Source organism: Poromitra crassiceps, assembly GCF_964638095.1.
Source record: "Poromitra crassiceps genome assembly, chromosome: 23".
Classification (NCBI taxonomy): domain Eukaryota; kingdom Metazoa; phylum Chordata; class Actinopteri; order Beryciformes; family Melamphaidae; genus Poromitra; species Poromitra crassiceps.
Genome location: NC_139639.1, coordinates 22972655 through 22992576, shown reverse-complemented (window position 1 = coordinate 22992576; position 19922 = coordinate 22972655). Strand labels below are relative to the sequence as shown.

General features: G+C 42.7%; 3 protein-coding genes across 3 annotated transcripts; 1 reads left to right on the top strand and 2 right to left on the bottom strand.

Annotated features, from left to right (window-relative positions):
• Window positions 1–3002: 3002 nt before the first annotated feature.
• LOC310796656 (gamma-crystallin N-A-like) lies at window positions 3003–5918 on the bottom strand (the record flags this gene model as incomplete). The annotated part of the gene is made up of 4 exons (XM_083658888.1): window positions 3003–3138; window positions 3878–4023; window positions 5289–5537; window positions 5898–5918. 4 exons carry the CDS (start codon window positions 5916–5918, stop codon window positions 3003–3005), a joined length of 552 nt encoding a protein of 183 aa, XP_083515014.1.
• A 1864-nt stretch (window positions 5919–7782) lies between these two features.
• Window positions 7783–11074, top strand: ly97.3 (lymphocyte antigen 97, tandem duplicate 3). The gene is made up of 4 exons (XM_083658923.1): window positions 7783–7896; window positions 8825–8894; window positions 10021–10143; window positions 10946–11074. Exons 2-4 carry the CDS (start codon window positions 8846–8848, stop codon window positions 11050–11052), a joined length of 279 nt encoding a protein of 92 aa, XP_083515049.1. The 5' UTR covers window positions 7783–7896; window positions 8825–8845; the 3' UTR covers window positions 11053–11074.
• Window positions 11075–11223: 149 nt separating this feature from the next.
• On the bottom strand, window positions 11224–19536 carry rheb (Ras homolog, mTORC1 binding). The gene is made up of 8 exons (XM_083659286.1): window positions 19271–19536; window positions 17967–18038; window positions 15665–15732; window positions 15370–15452; window positions 15197–15253; window positions 15049–15096; window positions 14111–14192; window positions 11224–11962 (listed from the first exon to the last, which is right to left on the bottom strand). Exons 1-8 carry the CDS (start codon window positions 19320–19322, stop codon window positions 11870–11872), a joined length of 555 nt encoding a protein of 184 aa, XP_083515412.1. The 5' UTR covers window positions 19323–19536; the 3' UTR covers window positions 11224–11869.
• Window positions 19537–19922: the final 386 nt, after the last annotated feature.

The window sequence follows — 19922 nt, the reverse complement described above, 5'->3', positions numbered from 1 at the left end:
CAAGACAAAGTATTTCCTCATTAAGCTATCCTATATTGACCTTGTAATTCAATCGAGGGCTGGGATGGAAACTGTGTAAAGATAGATGTGGTGTTGTCATGACGGTTGGAAGAGAAAGCACATGAGCACTCGTTAAAGCTGGTTTGACACTCACAAGCACCATGTGGCATCCTCAAAAAAACACCAAACAACTCAAATCACTGGGGAAGTCATGTAGTGGCAAATAAAGTGGGTAAACTATGATCTTATAATCTGTTTTTTTAAAACCATATTTACTGAAATGCACACCAATCTGACACCACTTTCTATAATGCATACATATAGCATACATAATACATAACATACATACACTATACATAATACATACATATGGCATGCATAATGCAATGAATTTATATAAATATATATATATATATATATATATTTGCTGGAAATGGTGAGCATTTATTTCACAAATAGAGAGGTGGGCCAACTGAATATAGGTGCTTTAACCCAGTGGTTTTCAAAGTGGGGTCCGGGGACGGATGCTTGAGGGGGTTCCAGGGAGTCCCCAGCAAAAAAGGGAATATCACCATAATTCCATCCATAAGTAACACAATGATAGAATGTATGACTATTTTGGTCATGGGTTTCATACACTTTCTGTAATAAAACACCTAAAAGCTAAAATCTTATGTGGTCTAATTTGTGTCAGTTTAGGGGTCATTGACATGAAAAACTTTGAGAGCTGCCCCACTTCTTACCCACACCAAATCTTGGCACCACACCCCAGTTTTAAAAGCACTTCACTGGCTTCCTGCCTCCTACTGGTTCAACTACAAACTCCTCGTCAAAACCCTTCATGAACTGGCCCCCCCATATCTCACCAACCTCCTCTTCCCCTGCCAACCCTCCCGGGCGCTCAGTCCGATCCACCTTTTCTCCACCCCCAAGTCCAACCTCCGCAATTTCGGGGACGGAGCCTTCTCCAGATCAGCTCCCTCCCCCAAGACATCAGAGTCCCTCACAGTTTTCCAATCCTACCTCAAGACCTATCTCTTCTCCATTGCCTTCTCTTAACCCCCTTGCCCACATCCATCCTTCTGTGTCTGTCTTATGTTTGTCTCTCTGTTGTGTCACTAACGCCGTCCCTTAGTGTATAGTGTTAAGCCACTTTGAGTTCTAGAAAAGCGCTATAGAAATGCCATGGATTATTATTATTATTATAACCACTGCTTTAACCATCCATTACATCTCTGCACACAGTATGAGAAACCGTAATGCCTTGAGATACAGTTGATTCAAACATATGATCTCGGTAGGTCAGGGCGCCTGTCCGGGGGGAGGAGAACTGGGGGCGGGTGATTAGTGTGACCCTCCTACGTGCTACGTCCTGTCGGTGAAACTTCTCGCTGTCAGGTGAAAAGAAGCGGCTGGCCACTGCACATGTATCGGAGGAGATGTTAGTTTACAACTCTCCCCAGATCGGCAGAGGGGTTGGAGCAATGACCAGGACAACAGGGGGAATTGGCCAAGCACAATTGGGGAGAAAACTTGATTAAAAAAAATATAATAATAAAGCTAAGGCATGAAACGCTGCACATTATCTATTATCAGTATCTAATATTGTCATGTGGTAGATTGGTGGAAAAGTTACTGTATGTGAGCCAGAAATATATGTAGAACTTGACACGTGTGTGTGTGTGTGTGTGTGTGTGTGTGTGTGTGTGCGTGTGTGTGTGTGTGTGTGTGTGTGTGTGTGTGTGTGTGTGTGTGTGCACGTGTGTGTGTCTGTGCACGTGTGTCTCTGTGCGCGTGTGTGTGTGCGTGTGTGTGTGTGTGTGTGTGTGCTGTAGCCACTAAGTCCCCCATACGGATCACACTGAAAAGCCTGAGGTCAACATCATGATGTGGATTTGAGTCAAATATGACACTAGGTGGTAGCAGCGAGCACTCCCTGGGGCATGTGCACCTATCTATCTGTGCAATGTCTTTCTTTCTGTCTTGATTCATGTCCTGTACATGTGGAGAGGATGTACCATTTCCATTGTTTATTGCTGACTGTGCCAAATGTTCCCTTGCATGCAGTGAACATTGGGTTGGGGGAGGGGCACAGCGTTCATTGTGATTACTGTGTCTGTTGATATGTCAATAGGTTGGGTGATTGTACAACATGTTTATGTGGTTGTTAGCTTTTATTATAGTGTTTTGTCATGTTGATTATCGTGTCCCCTGTTTGCTGTGACAATTTAATTTCTCTCCTGGATAAATATGACTCATATTGTATCCAGAAGAATATATCTTGTACCTTGATAATGGATCCATTAGTATGAGGAAAAGCACGATACCTTTAGAGGTTCTGTCGTTATAGCATTCAGAAAGCAATAACCTGAATCATAGCCTTTAGCCATTTCTACAATGGATGTAGTAGATAGGGCTGCAGCGAACAATTTTTTTTAAATTTGTCGATTAATCTGTCGACTATTTTCTTGATTAATTGATTAGTTGTTTGGTTTCTAAAATGTGAGAAAATGGTGAAAAATGATGGTCAATGTTTCTCAAAGCCCAATTTGACGTCGTCAAATCTTGTTTTGTCCACAACCCAAAGATATTCAATTTGCTGTCATAGAGGAGTTAAGAAATCAGAAAATATTCACACTTAACCCTAACCCTTAAGAAGATGGAATCAGAGAATTTTGACTTTTTTTTTCATTGAAAAATTACTCAATTGATTATCAAAACAGTTGGCGATTAATTTAATATATGGTAATCGCTGCAGCTCTATAGTAGTAGAGCAAGTTCAGAGTTTTACACTCACTGAGCCTAAATGCAAAACAAGAAAATAGAAATTAGATTGAAAATAGTATAACATCACTACTTTATTTCAGCCTTAAAATTATTCAGTACAAAGATAAAACAACAAGCTTTGTAAAATATTTTCTCCATCTTTTATTATGTTACAGTTCCACGGAGTCCGTGTGAGGTTCCATGCCTGGTGTGTAGATCCTGTTCAACATGCAGGTTTAAAAGTAGTTGGCCACCCTGCGGATGGACTGGATGTTGGGGTTCTCAGACTGCCACTCCATGTGGGTGGAGTAGTTTCCCCTCTCCACGATGTACATGCGCCCACGGAAGTTGGGCTCCTCGTACATGGCCCAGCTGTTTGGCAGAGATAGGGCAGGAGGAGAGAACAACGGATTTATGAATATGCAAGACTGTGCAATATCGTCTGTAGGTTGTTGGGGGTTAGAAGAAAGAGTTTGTGCTTTATAACAATGTGACCTACTTTCTATTAACAGTACATTCTCCACATACAGTGCCTACATCCACGTACATATACTCCAGATCTGACTGGGCTCTTATTGTATTTAGAAATAATTCTGTAACACTTTAAAATAACGGTAAATAAATCATGGGTTAGTTCATGCTTAATAGGCATTAATTACCCCTTAATTAATGTGTGTAGTATTTACTAATGGTGTTCATGTTAACTAGTGGTTGGGTTGAGGCAGTCACTGAGGTTAATAGAGCTAGCTTATGGTCAAGGCTGTTAACGTTAAGCAGGTTAGTTAATGCTTATTAAAACTGTTAAGCAGATTAGTTAAGGATTATATATTAAGCTTATAAAGCATTAGCTACCTGTTAATTAGTGTGCCCTTATTGTAAAGTGTTACTAATAATAGTGTTTGTTTTGACCGACTTGAAACACCAAGTGGGTGGGGCGCCATTTGCCATTTTGGGACAAGTCAGATAGGGTCAGCCAGGTGCAATACATTGATGAAGTACAATAAGTTAAGAGTCCAAACTTTCTGTCATTTATGTGCTCCTCCATGCTGCTTAAAACAAACACTAAGAACCCAATGGGTCCGACGGAGGAAGTGGCTGCTCAGATACGTACGCTCCGTCTCCATAGACTCTGATGGAGTTGACTTGGTTCTTGGTCAGCCCGCGCCCCTGCAGGAAGGGACAGTCGTCACACAGCTCCACACACTGGCCGCCGAAGTTGGCCTCCTCGAACAGCTCCATCCTGTAGTGCTCTCCATGCTGGGTTAGGGAGGAGAAGGACACGCGCTGAGGCATAGCTAGGGCTGGGTATTGGTACTCGATACCGCTGGCTGGGTGATACCAATACCGGTATCGACTGAAATAATCCAGTACCAAGTAGTATTGAAACTTCTCCAGTATCGAAACTTCCCCATGATAGCTCAGCTCAGATCCCTTTTGTAGACAGAACTAAGGCCAAATTACTATTTTTATGGTTTTGCTCGCGGCCAACCACCACAATGGTTCTTCGATTTAATGCCACGTGTTATTGGTCTACTACTGCAGCTACAGCCCTACAGTCTGTGGTGGTGTAGTCGAGCGCGGTGTATGTGACAGTCTGTGGTGGTGTAGTCGAGCGCGGTGTATGTGTAAGTGAGTTCAGCGTGCTGAGATGCCACAATAAAGGTATCGAATGAAAGTACTCTACGGTATCACTTTAAGGGTACTGGTATTGGTACTGGTATCATCATTTTCGAACCGATCATAGCGGTCATAACGGTCATAGCAACAGCAATCACCTTCAGTCTCACTGGGAAGGACCATAGCCTTTTTGCTTGACTTACCTTGAGTGACAGGACCCATATTGTATGGCACATGCTGCTCAACCACACGATAGAATACTGATGGTTGAATGTATGTGTAGAGAATCCATAGCTACTGTATAGGCCAGAGTCCATGTCCAATGTCCTTACTATGTCTTGCACTGTCCAGAGGTATAGTCATGTTGCCTTGGTGCTGTCTGTACTGAGTACTGCTAATAATGTGTCTGCACTTCAAGGAAAACCCATATGTGTTTACAATACATGGCAATTACGTTTATTCTGATTCTGACTGAAAATAGATATGTGCAAATTACTGTAATTCCAGTACTTGTTGCGATAACTAGTAATCTACAATTTTTTTAAAGAGAAGTAACTACCATTACTAACTTTCAGCAACTTACCACTGCATATCTGTTGTGTTTTATTGTTCTACTACTTACTTTTCATCATAGTGATAATGGGTACAATGATAGATCAAATTTGACATTTGCCTTGTACCACACTGTGCCACAGCGACACTAGAATTATATGTTTGCATTAATAAGAGAATTGAAGATAACAAAAATAAAGTAATGGAAAACTTACTTTCCCTGGTAACTACTTTTATTATGCAGTAATTTGTAAATGTTTTTTTGAGAGAAGTAATAACTACAACTAATTACACATTTTCAGTAACTTGCCCGACACTGGTCTCAGGGCTCACACACACACACACACCCTTACCATCCTGATGGGCCTGCAGGAGCCCATGTGATCATTATGGGCATTCCAGCGCTGGTACTCGGGGTACTCCCCGTGCTCCAGCATGTACTGCTGGCCCTTGAAGTCGGGGTGGTCGAAGCAGACGAAGGCTCCGCTCTCCACCCGGATGGAGTTCACCCTGTTCATGAAGCCGCGGTCCTGGAAGTTGTCGCAGTCGCCGCAGATCTCCAGTTTCCTCCCCGTGAAACATTTCCCCTCGTAGAACACGATCTGTTTTTGCCACAACAATGAAGATCGTATCAGTTTCCCCCATTTTGTCTCTTCTAACACGCCTTTGTCACTTGCTTTTATTTGACACTACTTTGTACCTTTCAAGGAAAGTGGGACACAAATCTTTGTGACTGACAGAAGGCTGCGGATAGCCAGATTATATAGCATTATAAATTAGAGTTATTACATGTTTACAGTGTATCACATGCTTCAAAAATAATGCAATGAAGTACTGTACTATGAACAGTAGCTGTAAACCTACACTTGTCATTGTGTGAGATCTTTTGTTTGAGGTACACCTGCATCAGTTTGGGAAGGCTTCGCTGTAGGCCTATAGGGCTGCCTTGTTGTGGTACTCACCTTTCCTGAGTACTGCGACATTTTCCAATGTGTGTAGTCCAAACTAGTCCCACTGTATAAGAGTGGGAAAATTCGGACACCCAGATATATGTGGTCAATAGAGAGTGTGGTGGTATCGCGAGGCTGAGGCGACAAAGGCGTAACAATGGAGGGTTTAGAGGTTCTGCCACATGGACAGTTTCCCTTACATGTGGCACTGCTGATATTGGAGTTTGGCTCAGGAGGGGCACACAATGGACTGGGAGAGATTCTGCTTTGATTGGGGTTTGAGAGTGGTGTTGGGTAGAGGGTGCAGAGTAATATTTGGGAGGTGTCCAGACAAGGGGGGAGGCAAGGGGAAAAAACAAACGCAGCCCAGAGAGAGGGAGGTCAAAGGTCATGAATGACCCTGTGGAAACAATACATGGCTCTTGGTATGGGTTCGCGCAACTAACTGGGAAAATATAGACACCCGATTTGAATGTTATCACTCAGTGGTCTGGTTACCGATACAATCGAAGAAAAAAGTAAAGTTGTTGATTTATTTCAGTTCATTTGCCAAAACAAGAGTCGGACAGCCAAGTCCGCCCACAACAAGGCTCCCTTCCGTGAACCACATCAACCAAAGTGCGTGTGATATTTTAGGCAAGAGTTTTGCCTAAAATATCTGAAATAAACCAACATTTTTCCTTATTTTTTTTTTATCATTTGAGGGCCATGTAGCCTATGTATTCATCAACTGCTTATGTGGTGGCAACAGGGCAAGCAGAGCAGCCAAGACTTCCTTCTTGAGAGCAACTTCAAACAATTTGGGTAAGTGGCCCATCAAATGCTATCAGCAAGAATTCACTGCAACATCAAAGGCAACCAGCAGGCCAGACAGCCAGGTGGAGCAGGCTGCAGGACACGTTCTTCAGGTATCATTCCAGCTCCACCTCCTCCTCTCCTTCACGCAGCAATAAAGAGCCCTTACAGCAATGCTTTGTTTAGTTAGTTAGTGCTACTTACTTCAAGTAGTCAATTTAGACGTGAGGCTTTACACCAGCTACAGACCAGCTCAGTGGCCTTGTGGTTTGAGTGTCTGCCCTCAGACTGGGAGGTTGTGAGTACGATCCCCGGCTGAGTCATACCAAAAACTATAAAAATGGGACCCATTGCCTCCCTCCTTGGCACTCAGCATCAAAGGGTTGGAATTGGGGGCTTAGGTCCCCAAATGCGGAGAACACATTTTGCACACTCAGGTGTGTGACAATCGTTGGGACTTTACCTTTACCTTTACATACCAGTGGTTCTCAAAGGACCCCCAAGGGTCCTTGAGGGGGTTCCAGGCGGTCCCCAGCAAAAAGGGGAATAATTAATTTTTTACTATAATACCATCCATAAGTAACACAATGACATGGCTATTATGTTATTGGGTTTCATACACTTTCTGTAATAAAACATAAAGCAACAAATCTTATCAGATGGAAGAGACCCTGGAACAAAATCTTATCAAATGGGGGTCCGTGGTCTGATTTGTGTCAGTTTACGGGTCCTTGATTTGAAAAAGTTTGAGCACTGGTGTATGCAGTGACTGATATGAGAGCATATTCCAGTCTAGTGCCACAGCTCGGTTACTGACCCAAAGGTGTTGGCCCTCATATGGTGCAGATATAATCCAACGAAAGCAAACAGACCTTTGACTGCTCTCCTTCACAGACTAAGGTGCAGATCTGTCTCATTCACATCTTTATTTGAGTGTGTGACAAGAGCATAATATTACAATAGACATCAATTATAGAGGGGAGTGGACGAAGGGTGGACACCTGTTTGCATAATGCAGGAAGTTGTGTGTTGGGAAACTGCTACCTCTGAACACAGTGTACTCATGGGGAGTGAGATGCTAAGCATACAGCGCAGATACACTGCTTTATGACAGGACCTACACTGCTTTATGACATGGCCATGTATAATGAACAGGTATAAAAAGGGAGAAAGTCCGTGATTTCATCCCATTTATCAACAGGGAAGCTGAAAGGAGGTAGGTGCACGTGAAACATTGCTTCTCTTTGGTAATGTTGGTCACATTTTATTGTGCTCCTTTCTTATTGTCATTTGGGTTGTCTTCTTCTTTTATTTGTTTGTTTTATAGCAGGGGGTTTTCAAAGTCTGAGACTGTGAGCCTCCCCCAAACAAAGCTTGCGAAAAGGAGCCCCCCCCCCCCACTCAATTCCTATGATGATCACGTTATTTGCTCCAATATAGACACTCAACAATTGAGCGAAGATAGCATGATATTACTATTTGACATACTTCAGACTACACCAAATACACAAAAAGGTCTGTCTGAAGGCATTTATTAGTTTCTGACTCTGGAAAAAAACAGTCAAATTCCCCAAAACGACTGTATTTCTGAACTATCTCTTTGCCAAATCACAAACATTTAGGCTATTCTATGAGATATCACCATTCACTGAGCCTCCCCTGAAACTACTTGGGGAGGCCCGCCTCCCACTTTGAAAACCTGTTTTATAGCATTTCAGTGCTGTTTGAAATTAAATATTGTTTTCCTGATAATCCAATTTCATTAATAGCTGGAACTTGAACTACTTTCCATTTTATCTGCTATTGTGTGTGTGTGTGTGTGTGTGTGTGTGTGTGTGTGTGTGTGTGTGTGTGTGTGTGTGTGTGTGTGTGTGTGTGTGTGTGTGTGTGTGTGTGTGTGTGTGTGTGTGTGTGTGTGCGCGCGTGCGCGCATGCTTGTGCATGCTAATGAACAGTTGTTTTTGCTTAAAATTTCCATGTCTCAGACTCTGAATTTCAAATCAGCTCTGTGAGGTACTCACAATGAAATTGCTTTTACAGTTGCATATCTCACTGCAAAACGCCACACTTGACATACCACAAAGTCTGGAATGGTGATAATACTCGCACATATTGCCAAATCGCTGCTTTTTCTCTCATGCTAGGTTGCAACACTGAACAGAACCATGAAGTTCTTGCTGTTGGCATTGGCTGTGGCCCTTGTGTTTACAACTGGTGAGTCTGTCACTGATTCTCCAGTGAATAAACAGTAGCCGTTAACCCCATGGCTGCTGTTAACCCATGGGCTGCTGTTAACCCCTGGGCTGCTGTGCAGGAGCTCTGCTCTCTGCTTTAGTCATCTTGTTCATGTCACAGACCATCATTTAGTCAACAATAAGCCCACAGACCTCCGTTTGATGAAATTGTGTCTCTCTGACCCAAATCTGAGAAGTTTTTTTATTGTTAGATTTGATTTTGTCCAGAATCCCATGACTATCTGTATTGTTTATTGTATGTAGAGAGATAACAGTGAAACTATGATCAAAAGAGCCATATACATTCTCTGGGTGGGAGTTACAGACGGGTGGGGGTTACAGATGGGTGGGGGTTACTGCAGTAGAAGTCCCATGACAGTTGTCAGTCACAGAAAAGTGGCTTCCTGTGATTGTTTAAGATTTATGGCGAGCATTGTATTGTGTATTGTGGTTACACCCACCCATTCAACACCAAGGGTAAAACAAACCATAAAGATGTTTGTAAACACTAAAATAATTTAGAATTATGCCAGGGGTGTCAAACATATACGGACCGGTGGCCAGAATCAGCCCCTCCAAAGGGTCCAATCCGGCCCACAGGATGACTTTGCAAAGTGTGAAAATTGCACTGAGAAGTCCATTCCAATTTTTCGGGCTTGAGATTTCACACCTAATATTGATGCACTTGTGAGTTACCAGGTTCAAGGAGCAAGTTACAATATGAAGTAGTAGCCTATTCATATTTTCTGTATTCATCACTAAATGGTAAACTATTTTCATTACCCTTGAATATAGAAAAGAATTTCACAGTTGCAGTCAATTGCAATGCAGACAGTAGATTTGATATGATATAGGTCGATGGTAGCTGAGATAACCCTGTAAACCCGTGTTCTTAAAATGTACCTGTAGGCCTAATCTTTACACTAAAAGACAGGACAATTTGGAGGTGTTGTTATTTATAGGTTATTATACATCGATTTTCTTTGTCTGGCCCATTTGAGACCAAATTGTGTGCGGGCTTGTCCGTCTGAAATCGTGTTTAATCGTGTTTTAAATTGGGTCCCAACATTGACTGGAATGATTGTCCTATATATTGTTGTTTTTAGGTGAAGCCTTGGACTGTCACCGCTGCGTCTCCAAAAGGGCTGGAGGAGACTGTGAGTTAAGTGTAGAGACTTGCAACCCAGAGACGGATGGGTGTGCTGCTGCCAAGTTCCTCAGAGAACCATGTGAGTTTTACAACATACTCTGTTGAAGTCAGAATAGATCAAAAAAATCTTAATATTGAACTCCAGGTTAGGTTTGTATTTTAGATTGAGTGAATTGAGCCCAGTATAAACACTATCTTGGCTGTGTATCATAGTGGCATTAAAGAAAAAACTTAAAAGAACAGTTCATCCAAAAATCAAAATGCCGTGCCAATGCTGGTGGAAGGTCGGGTTTCCAGGAAAACAGTTGCAACCTTCTCTGAAACAATTGAAGTGAATGGTGACCAACTTTCAAATGCAAAACAAACAAACAAAAAAAGCCTCCATACTGCTCATCTGGCATAATCCAAGTATCCAGAAGCCCTGAGATGTCAAGTTGACTTGATGAGATGTCATTTACACCCTGTTTTTAGCTGAAACCTTCACTGTAGCCGTGAGCTGAAAGTGAAAATGGGAGTTTCAGGTCACGGCTACAGACAGTGAAGAGTAGATGATGACTGAATTTTCACTTTTGGGTGAACTGTTCCTTTAAGTAAACATTCTACTATTTTGCATGGATACCTCCATAATGTAATGAAACCAAGATATAGCTACATTGTATCTTATGAGTGAGAAATTTTCCCTGAAATCCTGAATATCAGATCAAACACTATCAGGACAGCTAATATGGAAAGTCAACTGAATGATTAATCATGTAAAAATGTAAAATAATAATAACAATAATAATAAAAAATAGACAGGCACTACCACAGCGATTGGTCACTTGCAGATTGAAGATACCAGGGTTTTGAAGCCAACCCATTTCCTTCTTTTCCCCTCTTAGATGCCCAATACCAGAAATGCATGGCTCTGTCAGACTGCCAGATGCTGCGGATGAACGCCTACATTGACATCAAGTGCTGTGATGATAACATGTGCAACACATTTTAATATTCGCTCTGCGTTTCCCTGGATTAAAAAAAAAAAAAGTTTAAAAAACAATCTGCGTGTTCCTAATGATCGTCAGCCAATTACAGTGGGAGGAATAACACACACTCCAGCCTGCATTACATAACCACTTTTTGCTTTAATGATTACAATCAAAAACATTTGTACAACATTTTCAACATTAGAAAATGGATGCAGATTTTTGGCTGACAGAAACTGCTATGAAAACAAACGGAGGGACAGAGGAGTGGGTATTGCGCGGAGATGAAGTAGAAAAAGAGCTGTATATTTGAGGGGCCAAACAGCTGGCGATGTATCAGAAGAAACGTCTGTGTTTACCTAGCCATTTTCCAAGCATATGCATGGTCGATAATGACATTTCTCTTATCGCTATCGAGAGAGAGGGGGTCATAGCCTATATGGGAACTGCATAATAATGAGAAGCTAAAATGCATACAGCCGCTAATATCTCTGGCTTTAGACGCTGTAGTCATCATTACCTAGCACGATAAAACATTTTTTCTGATACACCCAAATTAATTTCTGTGTTTTGCATCAGTCACAGAGATGGCGGAAGGGTTGTGGCTAATATCATACAGGGAATCACCACTCATCCTTTTCTTTTTATCAAACCAACAGAGAAAAACAAAAGAGAATAGGAAATACTGATAAATAACAGTGGAATCAGAGCCGTAAATAGACAGTATTGGATATTTAGGACCCTGGGGGGTGGAGTCAGCTGAGGTGGAGGAGAACTGGCAGCTAGCCTTCAAGTAACGGGATATCCCAGTGCAGTGTCCTGTGTGTTGATTGGGCGGCTCTACATCATGCAGCAGGACGTTTTTCCTGGCTGCACGCCACCGTCGATCTTCTCTGCCTCCAGGATCATCCTGCGGAACACCTCCACGGCCGTCTGCGGGGGGGGGGGGGGCAACCAACCACACACAAGATGCTGTGAGGGGGCTCAATGTCTCAGGAGATACGCACAAACATGCAGTACACCCAGCGAGGCTACGCTATCTCTAGACACAACATAACAAACATACAGTACACTGAGTGAGGCTACGCTATCTCTAGACACAACATGACAAACATACAGTACACCCAGCGAGGCTACGCTATCTCTAGACACAACATGACAAACATACAGTACACCCAGTGAGGCTACGCTATCTCTAGACACAACATAACAAACATACAGTACACTGAGTGAGGCTACGCTATCTCTAGACACAACATGACAAACATACAGTACACCCAGTGAGGCTACGCTATCTCTAGACACAACATGACAAACATACAGTACACCCAGTGAGGCTACGTTATCTCTAGACACAACATGACAAACATACAGTACACCCAGTGAGGCTACGCTATCTCTAGACACAACATGACAAACATACAGTACACCCAGTGAGGCTACGCTATCTCTAGACACAACATGACAAACATACAGTACACCCAGTGAGGCTACGCTGTCTCTAGACACAACATGACAAACATACAGTACACCCAGTGAGGCTACGCTATCTCTAGACACAACATGACAAACATACAGTACACCCAGTGAGGCTACGCTATCTCTAGACACAACATGACAAACATACAGTACACCCAGTGAGGCTACGCTATCTCTAGACACAACATGACAAACATACAGTACACCCAGTGAGGCTACGCTATCTCTAGACACAACATGACAAACATACAGTACACCCAGTGAGGCTACGCTATCTCTAGACACAACATGACAAACATACACTACACCCAGTGAGGCTAGGCTATCTCTAGACACAACATGACAAACATACAGTACGCCCAGAGAGGCTACGCTATCTCTAGACACAACATGACAAACATACAGTACACCCAGTGAGGCTACGCTATCTCTAGACACAACATGACAAACATACAGTACGCCCAGAGAGGCTACGCTGTCTCTAGACACAACATGGAGACTGGATTGCTTACATACATGCATTCATATTATACAGTCATTCATGTTCAGTCACTCAAATGGTAATCTCAACTTGCATTTAAAACGCCAACATGTAACTTAGTGCTGAGCAGCAGCAACAGCGGCCTCTGCTGCCACAAGTGGCAGTTGCAGCTGCTGACTTAAGGCCCAATTATACTCTACGTTAAAGACGGAGAGGGACAGAGCCTTCTGTCCGTACTCTGCGTTCAATTCGTGCGTTTTCTGTCCGTCATCTGAAAGCTTACGGGTACGCATGAAAGGGAGCAAAACCACACACACACTCATGCATTTGACTCTCTACTGTGAATGTATTGCTTAACATGATACCAACGTGAAAGACGCATGGAAGTATGTGGGCAGTGACGATTACACCGTTTGAAACGGATGCATCTATTCACGTATGAAAATGGAGTATAAATGAGCCATTACTTTCCTGCTTGTATGTTCAGATTTTTTTTTTCTGCTTGTACTCTCGTTATTTGTTATAGCCTAGCCCTATGGTAATTTATGCATCTCTCCCGGGTTGTGACCCGGGTCCAATGTGAATTGTCATGACCAGGGATTAACCCGTGTTGACTGACTTATTGTGAATTGACAAAAGACTGTTTGAACATGGGTCAAGTAACCCTGGTCCAACCCTGGTCATTGTATGAAACTGGTAACAGAGGGCCTATTCTCCATATTGGAAGTCAGTGTACCATCAAAATGATTTAAAAAGGAAAACGGTACATATTGGCGCTTTAAAGTATGTAGATAGATATATACAGTAGATATATAGATATATACATAGATAGATAGATAGATAGATAGATAGATAGATAGATAGATAGATAGATAGATAGATAGATAGATAGATATATAGATAGATAGATAGATAGATAGATAGATAGATATATACATAGATAGATAGATAGATAGATAGATAGATAGATAGATAGATAGATAGATAGATAGATAGATAGATAGATAGATAGATAGATAGATAGATAGATAGATACATAGATAGATAGATAGATAGATAGATAGATAGATAGATAGATAGATAGATAGATAGATAGATAGATACATAGATAGGGCTCTTACCTGGTTCTCTTTAGCAGAGGACTCCATGAAGGCAGCATTCCAGGATTCAGCTAACGCTTTTCCCTCTTCACAACTGATTACTCTGAAAAACAGGCACGCCGGGCCACTCAGTCATGCTAAAAATGTGCATAAATATTTCAGAGTAGTGCTGCAGTGTTGATTTCGACTAAACCACAGAGTTCAATTTAAAGAATTCAATTCTTATAAAGGAAGCCATTGACTTGGTAATGTGTACTTACAGGGAGGGATACACAGACACACAGAGGTGAAGACATGCTAGCTTGCTAAAAACTCCCCCCCCCCATCATCTATATCTGTGGACCAAATAATGAGCATCTATTCTGTGTTTTTATTTGCATGTCATGATGTCAGTCGTGTTGAGTTTGACATTTCTGCTAAATTCAACAGACTGTAAAATAAGAAATGATGAAGAATTGGTGATCTCTAATAAGGAGAGGAAACAACAAATATTGGGGGGGGGGGGGGGTATCCACAGCATATACATAGAAAGATTGTGAAAAGGGAATCCCCCAAAAATAGTCCTGTCTCTTTTCCAAAAGTTCAAAAAGCCGTTATTGGTTAGATGGCTCGGAATATTCAAAAGAACATAATGAAGCGAGATGCTACTAGGAAGCCGTAACATGTTGGCTCAATATTCTCTTTCAGGCTTTGTACCTTTTTGCAAAGAGGCTTGTGAAGAGGCGGGAGTGTTTTGGCTCCTCTATTAATTACCTTAATTCTATGCATATTCTGTTGATATTTTCCTTCCAGGTTTTCCTGTGCTTCCCACACAGAGGACCCCATTACAGCACTCCTCACCTTCTGCATTAGCATTTCCAGCGAGTTGGCCACATCCTGCGAGCGCCCCGCTTCGTGACCCCAAACGCGCTTTGTTTATGTTAGCGTATCATGTACAGTGTGAGTGTGTTGCAACATACCGCTCCATATGTAGGTCGTTCTTGTTTCCGACCAGCATAATTGGTACTCTGCGTTGGAAGGGACATGAAAGGCACGTTGTGGTTATGTATCATAGTGTACCTTCACATGCCCCTGAACAGCAAAACGGGAACAACAGGCAGTACTCACTGAACTTTCCCCACCATATCCAGCAATTTCTCATGGATAACTTGTACAACTTCAAAACTGAAAAAAACAAACAAGAGGAAGGCATCTTGTCAGCATTCAGGAATTTCATGCAGTCCAATCATTATATAGGAGAACTGAAGCGTTATTAATTTGCTATATAAAAGAAATTGTACCTTTTATTTGATGTGACTGAGTAGACCAGAATGTAACCATTGATATCTATGGAGTAAGTCTGTGGGAAGATAGAGTACTCATCCTGGAGAAGGGGAGAGAGTGTGTGGAAATTAGTAAGCAGTCAAATTCATCTTCGTAAAGTAAAGAATCGTGTTGGCATTAAGGCCTGCTCAACAGACGTAGCACGAGACGAACACAACAGGCTCATCTTTAAGGGCTTTAATGTCATTAGCTCTAACGTGAGTCATAGGACGAATGTTATGCACTTAACAGAAATGGAGCATTGAGTCATACCTGTCCTGCTGTGTCGACCAGCTGGAGATGGTACTCTTGTCCGTTTATTGTGATCATTTTAGTGAACGCTGCAAGGTAAGAGAGAAGACACATCAGAGATCCACGACTAGCACATCTAAAGTCAAGGTCCCATTTCATGTCAAACATGATTTCCCTCGTCTCTTTGATTATAAAGGACTTGGGCGTGCTGTGTAAACATCATGGACGTCTCAAAACACATGAATCCACACCAGCCAAGTGAGGAGAAATGCCTCCAAATGAGTCGTTTTGACTTCTGTAACTTTGTGACATCACAAAGTAACACTCATGTCATTTTCCCGCTTACAGCACTGCCCCTGAAAGCAGAAGACCAAACCTTGTTGTCTGTAGCATAGCTGTATAGAATGGAAAAATGTCCAGAAAACAATCAACTGCACCAAAGATGGATCTATCATAACAGATCATCTTTTCAGAGGTCCGTCCCTTCAAAACAGCGGTTAATGAGGGGAGAGGCAGAGCATATAGGGATTTGAGGGTTTTTTTTTGCAACAGAATTCATATCCTTGTCTGAATGACCCATAGCATAAAACACAACCTTTAAACATTCTTATAGATGGAATGGAATGACAATGCTGACAAGAAAATTAATGAAAGAAAAGAAATAGTCATGAGGCCTTGAATGAGGCCGATTGTCTCCTCGCCACCCGTTTCCCTGTTTCAGTCTTGCAGATCTTCCTCAAGAAGACATACGAGATATAAGCAAGTGTCACCGAGTTCATTCAACACAGGAATGTCAATATCTGCCTGGATGGGTCATATTATCTACAGCGAGACTGAGGCATCGCTTCGCCTGCAGCATCTCGCCCGGAACGCTGACACGTCACTTTATGTGACCCATCCAGAGATTATTTATAGATACAGACATACATGAAAAGTATACGGTGAGGAATGTGAGCGAGCAGGTTAGGGAAGTTTAGACACAAATCCCTGGAGTGGGCGGGAGTATACCGTATGGGTGTAGGTTGATGAAAAATGTTCGCTCCAACTGCAAAAAACGACCTAAACTACTAAACGCAAGCAAGGCAGCCAACCCCTAACCGCTCCAGTGGAGCTGCCCAGTGGCAGAAAAGTATTAGAGGATGGATATGCATGGTTTATGAGACTACCGGTATATAAGTGTTAAAAATAGCTAAAAGCCGGCACCGTGGCTCCTGCACAGTGCTGCCAACTGCTCTCTTTTGTCTTTTCCAAGGAAAGTAACTATTGGCTGCCCAGAAAGTTGCTCGATGATGTCAAACACTAATTTGCATAACAAATTATACATGCTGCGGCATAGCTGTGATAGTGAGTACTGACTCCGCCCACCCGGGCTAGATTCAGCATACGCCGTTATACATATCAAGCAAACCCCTATGTGCTATGTTTGTATCTGTGTGCAGCACTGACAGGGAGAGAGAAAAGCAGCAGCCGCACTAATTTATTGGCAAATGCACTGGATTCAGCACATTCATGTTGCTTCCCATGGTCAGAAAAAGCTGCCAGATTTGTCACTAGTCGCTTTTGAGAAATAAAGTCGCCGGGGGGGAATGAAAAGTAGCTAAATATAGCAACAAAATCGCCAAGTTGGCAACACTGCCTCTGCGTTCAATTGCTGGCCTCCTGGGGAAGCTAACCAAGTCCTTGGATGAGAGACCGTGGTGATAGAAGTGGTGTTGGAGGACCAGTAGGAGGTGCTCTTTCCTCTGGTCTCATAAATAATCTCCCCAATGGGCGAGACAGGTCAGGGACTCTGTCCTGTGAGTGAGCCCCATCCTTCAGATGAGACGTTAAACCGAGGTCCTGACTCTCTGTGGTCATTAAAGATCATCTACACTCTTCGCAAGAGTAGGGGTGTGACCCCCGGTGCTCTGGCTAAAGTCCCACACAGGCCTTGCTTCCATCATGGTCACCTAATCGTCCCTTGGTATCTAATTGGCACATTCAGTCCTCAACTTGGTGATAGCTGATATGTGGTGAGCGTTTTGGCGGAAACTGCCTGCATGCCGTGCATCACCCAGGTAGATGCTATACATCGATGGTGGATGAGTTCGGTTCTCCCTTGACACACACACACACACACACACACACACACACACACACCCTGATATGTAAAGCGCTTTGGTGGGTATAAACATGTTATTACACGTGAATAACAGATAAAACACAGTGGGCTAGACATGTTGAGCAAGTAAACTGTCAACAGATTATTACAGTTTTATACCTAACATTACAACTTTCCATCTGAAGAGATTTGTATAGTTTGGAAAATCAAATCCCCACTTACTGTTTTCTATCGTTGGGTCATAGGAGTCAACAAACTGGCCTTCCACAAATTGAATCGTCAAGGAGGACTTTCCTGCAAAATACATAATGATTATTATAGGCTCTTGGCTGTATGGAAGATCATTGCAAATGTGGAACTGAATTGTCAAATGCTGTAAAAGTTGAATAACGAGTTTCAGGTGTGTGTGTGTGTGTGTGTGGGGGGGGGGTCTCAGTCTTCGTCCTTCACAACACATCATAGGTTCATATAGGCCTATTCAGCATCCAGGTGATACAAACCTATGGGATGATGGTCTAACAGCAACTGTCAACAATCTTCATTATGAAAAAGAATGATAGAAATCCTATAGTACCTATTACTTAGTAGTACTAATGTAGCCTACACCAATGGTTCTTAATGTGGGGGTCTGGGGAACACCAGGGGTCCCCCAGTAAATTCAGAAATGGTTAAACTTTAGCATGATGTAATTTACAGGAATTACAGAATCTAGGCTAGAATTAGAATAATGATTTTTTTGTATCATCTGTTATCTCTCTAGTCATGGAAATCTGGACAAAATAAACAATACAAAATATTCTCAGGTTTGGGTCTGACAGACAAAATCACATCGAATGGGGGTCCAATGTCCATCCATGGCTATAGTGTGGGCTAAATTATGGGTCTTTGGTGTGAAAAATGTTGAGAATCACTGGCCTATAGCCTAACATGTACAAAATCCTAGGAATACCACTGGAGATTAAAAAAACAGAAAACGCAGGTCCCATGTGAACATTAGCCTATAGTGATTTTAGTGCTGGTATGCTGGCCGGGCGGGCCTCGCATGTTATCACCGCATGCCATCTTGGCATCCTGAACACATTATGCATTCATCGCATGCTAATTTTGCGTCCTTTCCTCCAGAAACGATCAAATAGCGTGTAACTGCTGCATACATGCGTCAAATGCGGTGTTCATTGTGGCTGAACATGCCAGGGGTGTGATTTCCTATGGGGGGGGGGGTTGGTTCACCCATGGGCCATGCCTGATGATGGAGCAGTATAGCGTGTCCTAGTAAGGCCTGGCATGATGCAGGTATACAAATATCCTTTACAAACAGGTAGGCCAGAAACCAAACAGGGCCACGTCTCACCTGGTGGCGCTCATGTTGCGTGACAGATATCCTACTCCCTACAATTTAAGTCTATTAAAGCGGGCGTAAACCGCTCTCATAATGGGCTTAAAATGACCCGGAGGCCGCTGAAATATAGCCCCCGCGTCGTACCGGGTAGTGTCATTCCTGTGCGCGTCGTTTGAGCGGGACTCACCTACGGATCTGTACCCGAGGATGGCGATTTTTCGTGATTTCGGCTGCGGCATATCTCGTACTGGCTATCGCATCTAGTCCTCGGGGTCTACACCTCCAACCGGTCGGCATCCAAATTCAAGGAGCACAGAGATTCCACATACAGGCTGGACTAAGAGCAGAAGAAAAACAACTATTTTTGTTAATGATGATAAGGAATCTGATGTCCACAGCGAGGGAAAAGAATGTTATTTCAGGTCATATAAAAAGCATGGAGTAGGCTATAGTTCTATAATAACTGCGTCACTCCCCTTTGCAATGTAATGAATTAGTAATGCCTGCTCCGTCCTGATTAGTTGCACGCGGAGCAGAGGCGGGCGCTGTCGCCTCTTGTAAAACGGTGATTGGGTGAAACAGCTGCTTGTCAAGCCACAGAGCCTGGTCTCTGACATGTGATTGGCTGTTACACATATTATGACGTGCTGGGTGGTCGGGGGCCGTGTCATTCATTTTCATGTCTTTCGGGTCAGGGAAATGGAGTAACGGGCCAGGCTCCCATGGCCAGGCTACTCGTCAGTTAAACACGTCACCAAATGTATATTTTACCAGGCTATATATTTCCCTTAATAGGCTAGTAGTCCTGTAATGACTTGTAAAAGGCTGCAACGCAAATA

Bases quoted from the DNA above. Each gene is read 5' to 3' on its own strand.
- ly97.3 (XM_083658923.1), top strand. From the start codon at position 8,846: ATGAAGTTCTTGCTGTTGGCATTGGCTGTGGCCCTTGTGTTTACAACT. The intron at 8,895-10,020 runs GTGAGTCTGTCA...TGTTGTTTTTAG, and splicing joins GGCCCTTGTGTTTACAACTG to GTGAAGCCTTGGACTGTCAC. The intron at 10,144-10,945 runs GTGAGTTTTACA...TTCCCCTCTTAG, and splicing joins CAAGTTCCTCAGAGAACCAT to ATGCCCAATACCAGAAATGC.
- rheb (XM_083659286.1), bottom strand. From the start codon at position 19,322: ATGCCGCAGCCGAAATCACGAAAAATCGCCATCCTCGGGTACAGATCC. The intron at 15,453-15,664 runs GTATGACTCAAT...CCCCTTCTCCAG, and splicing joins TGGTCGACACAGCAGGACAG to GATGAGTACTCTATCTTCCC. The intron at 15,254-15,369 runs GTACAATTTCTT...TGTTTTTTTCAG, and splicing joins TCAGTCACATCAAATAAAAG to TTTTGAAGTTGTACAAGTTA.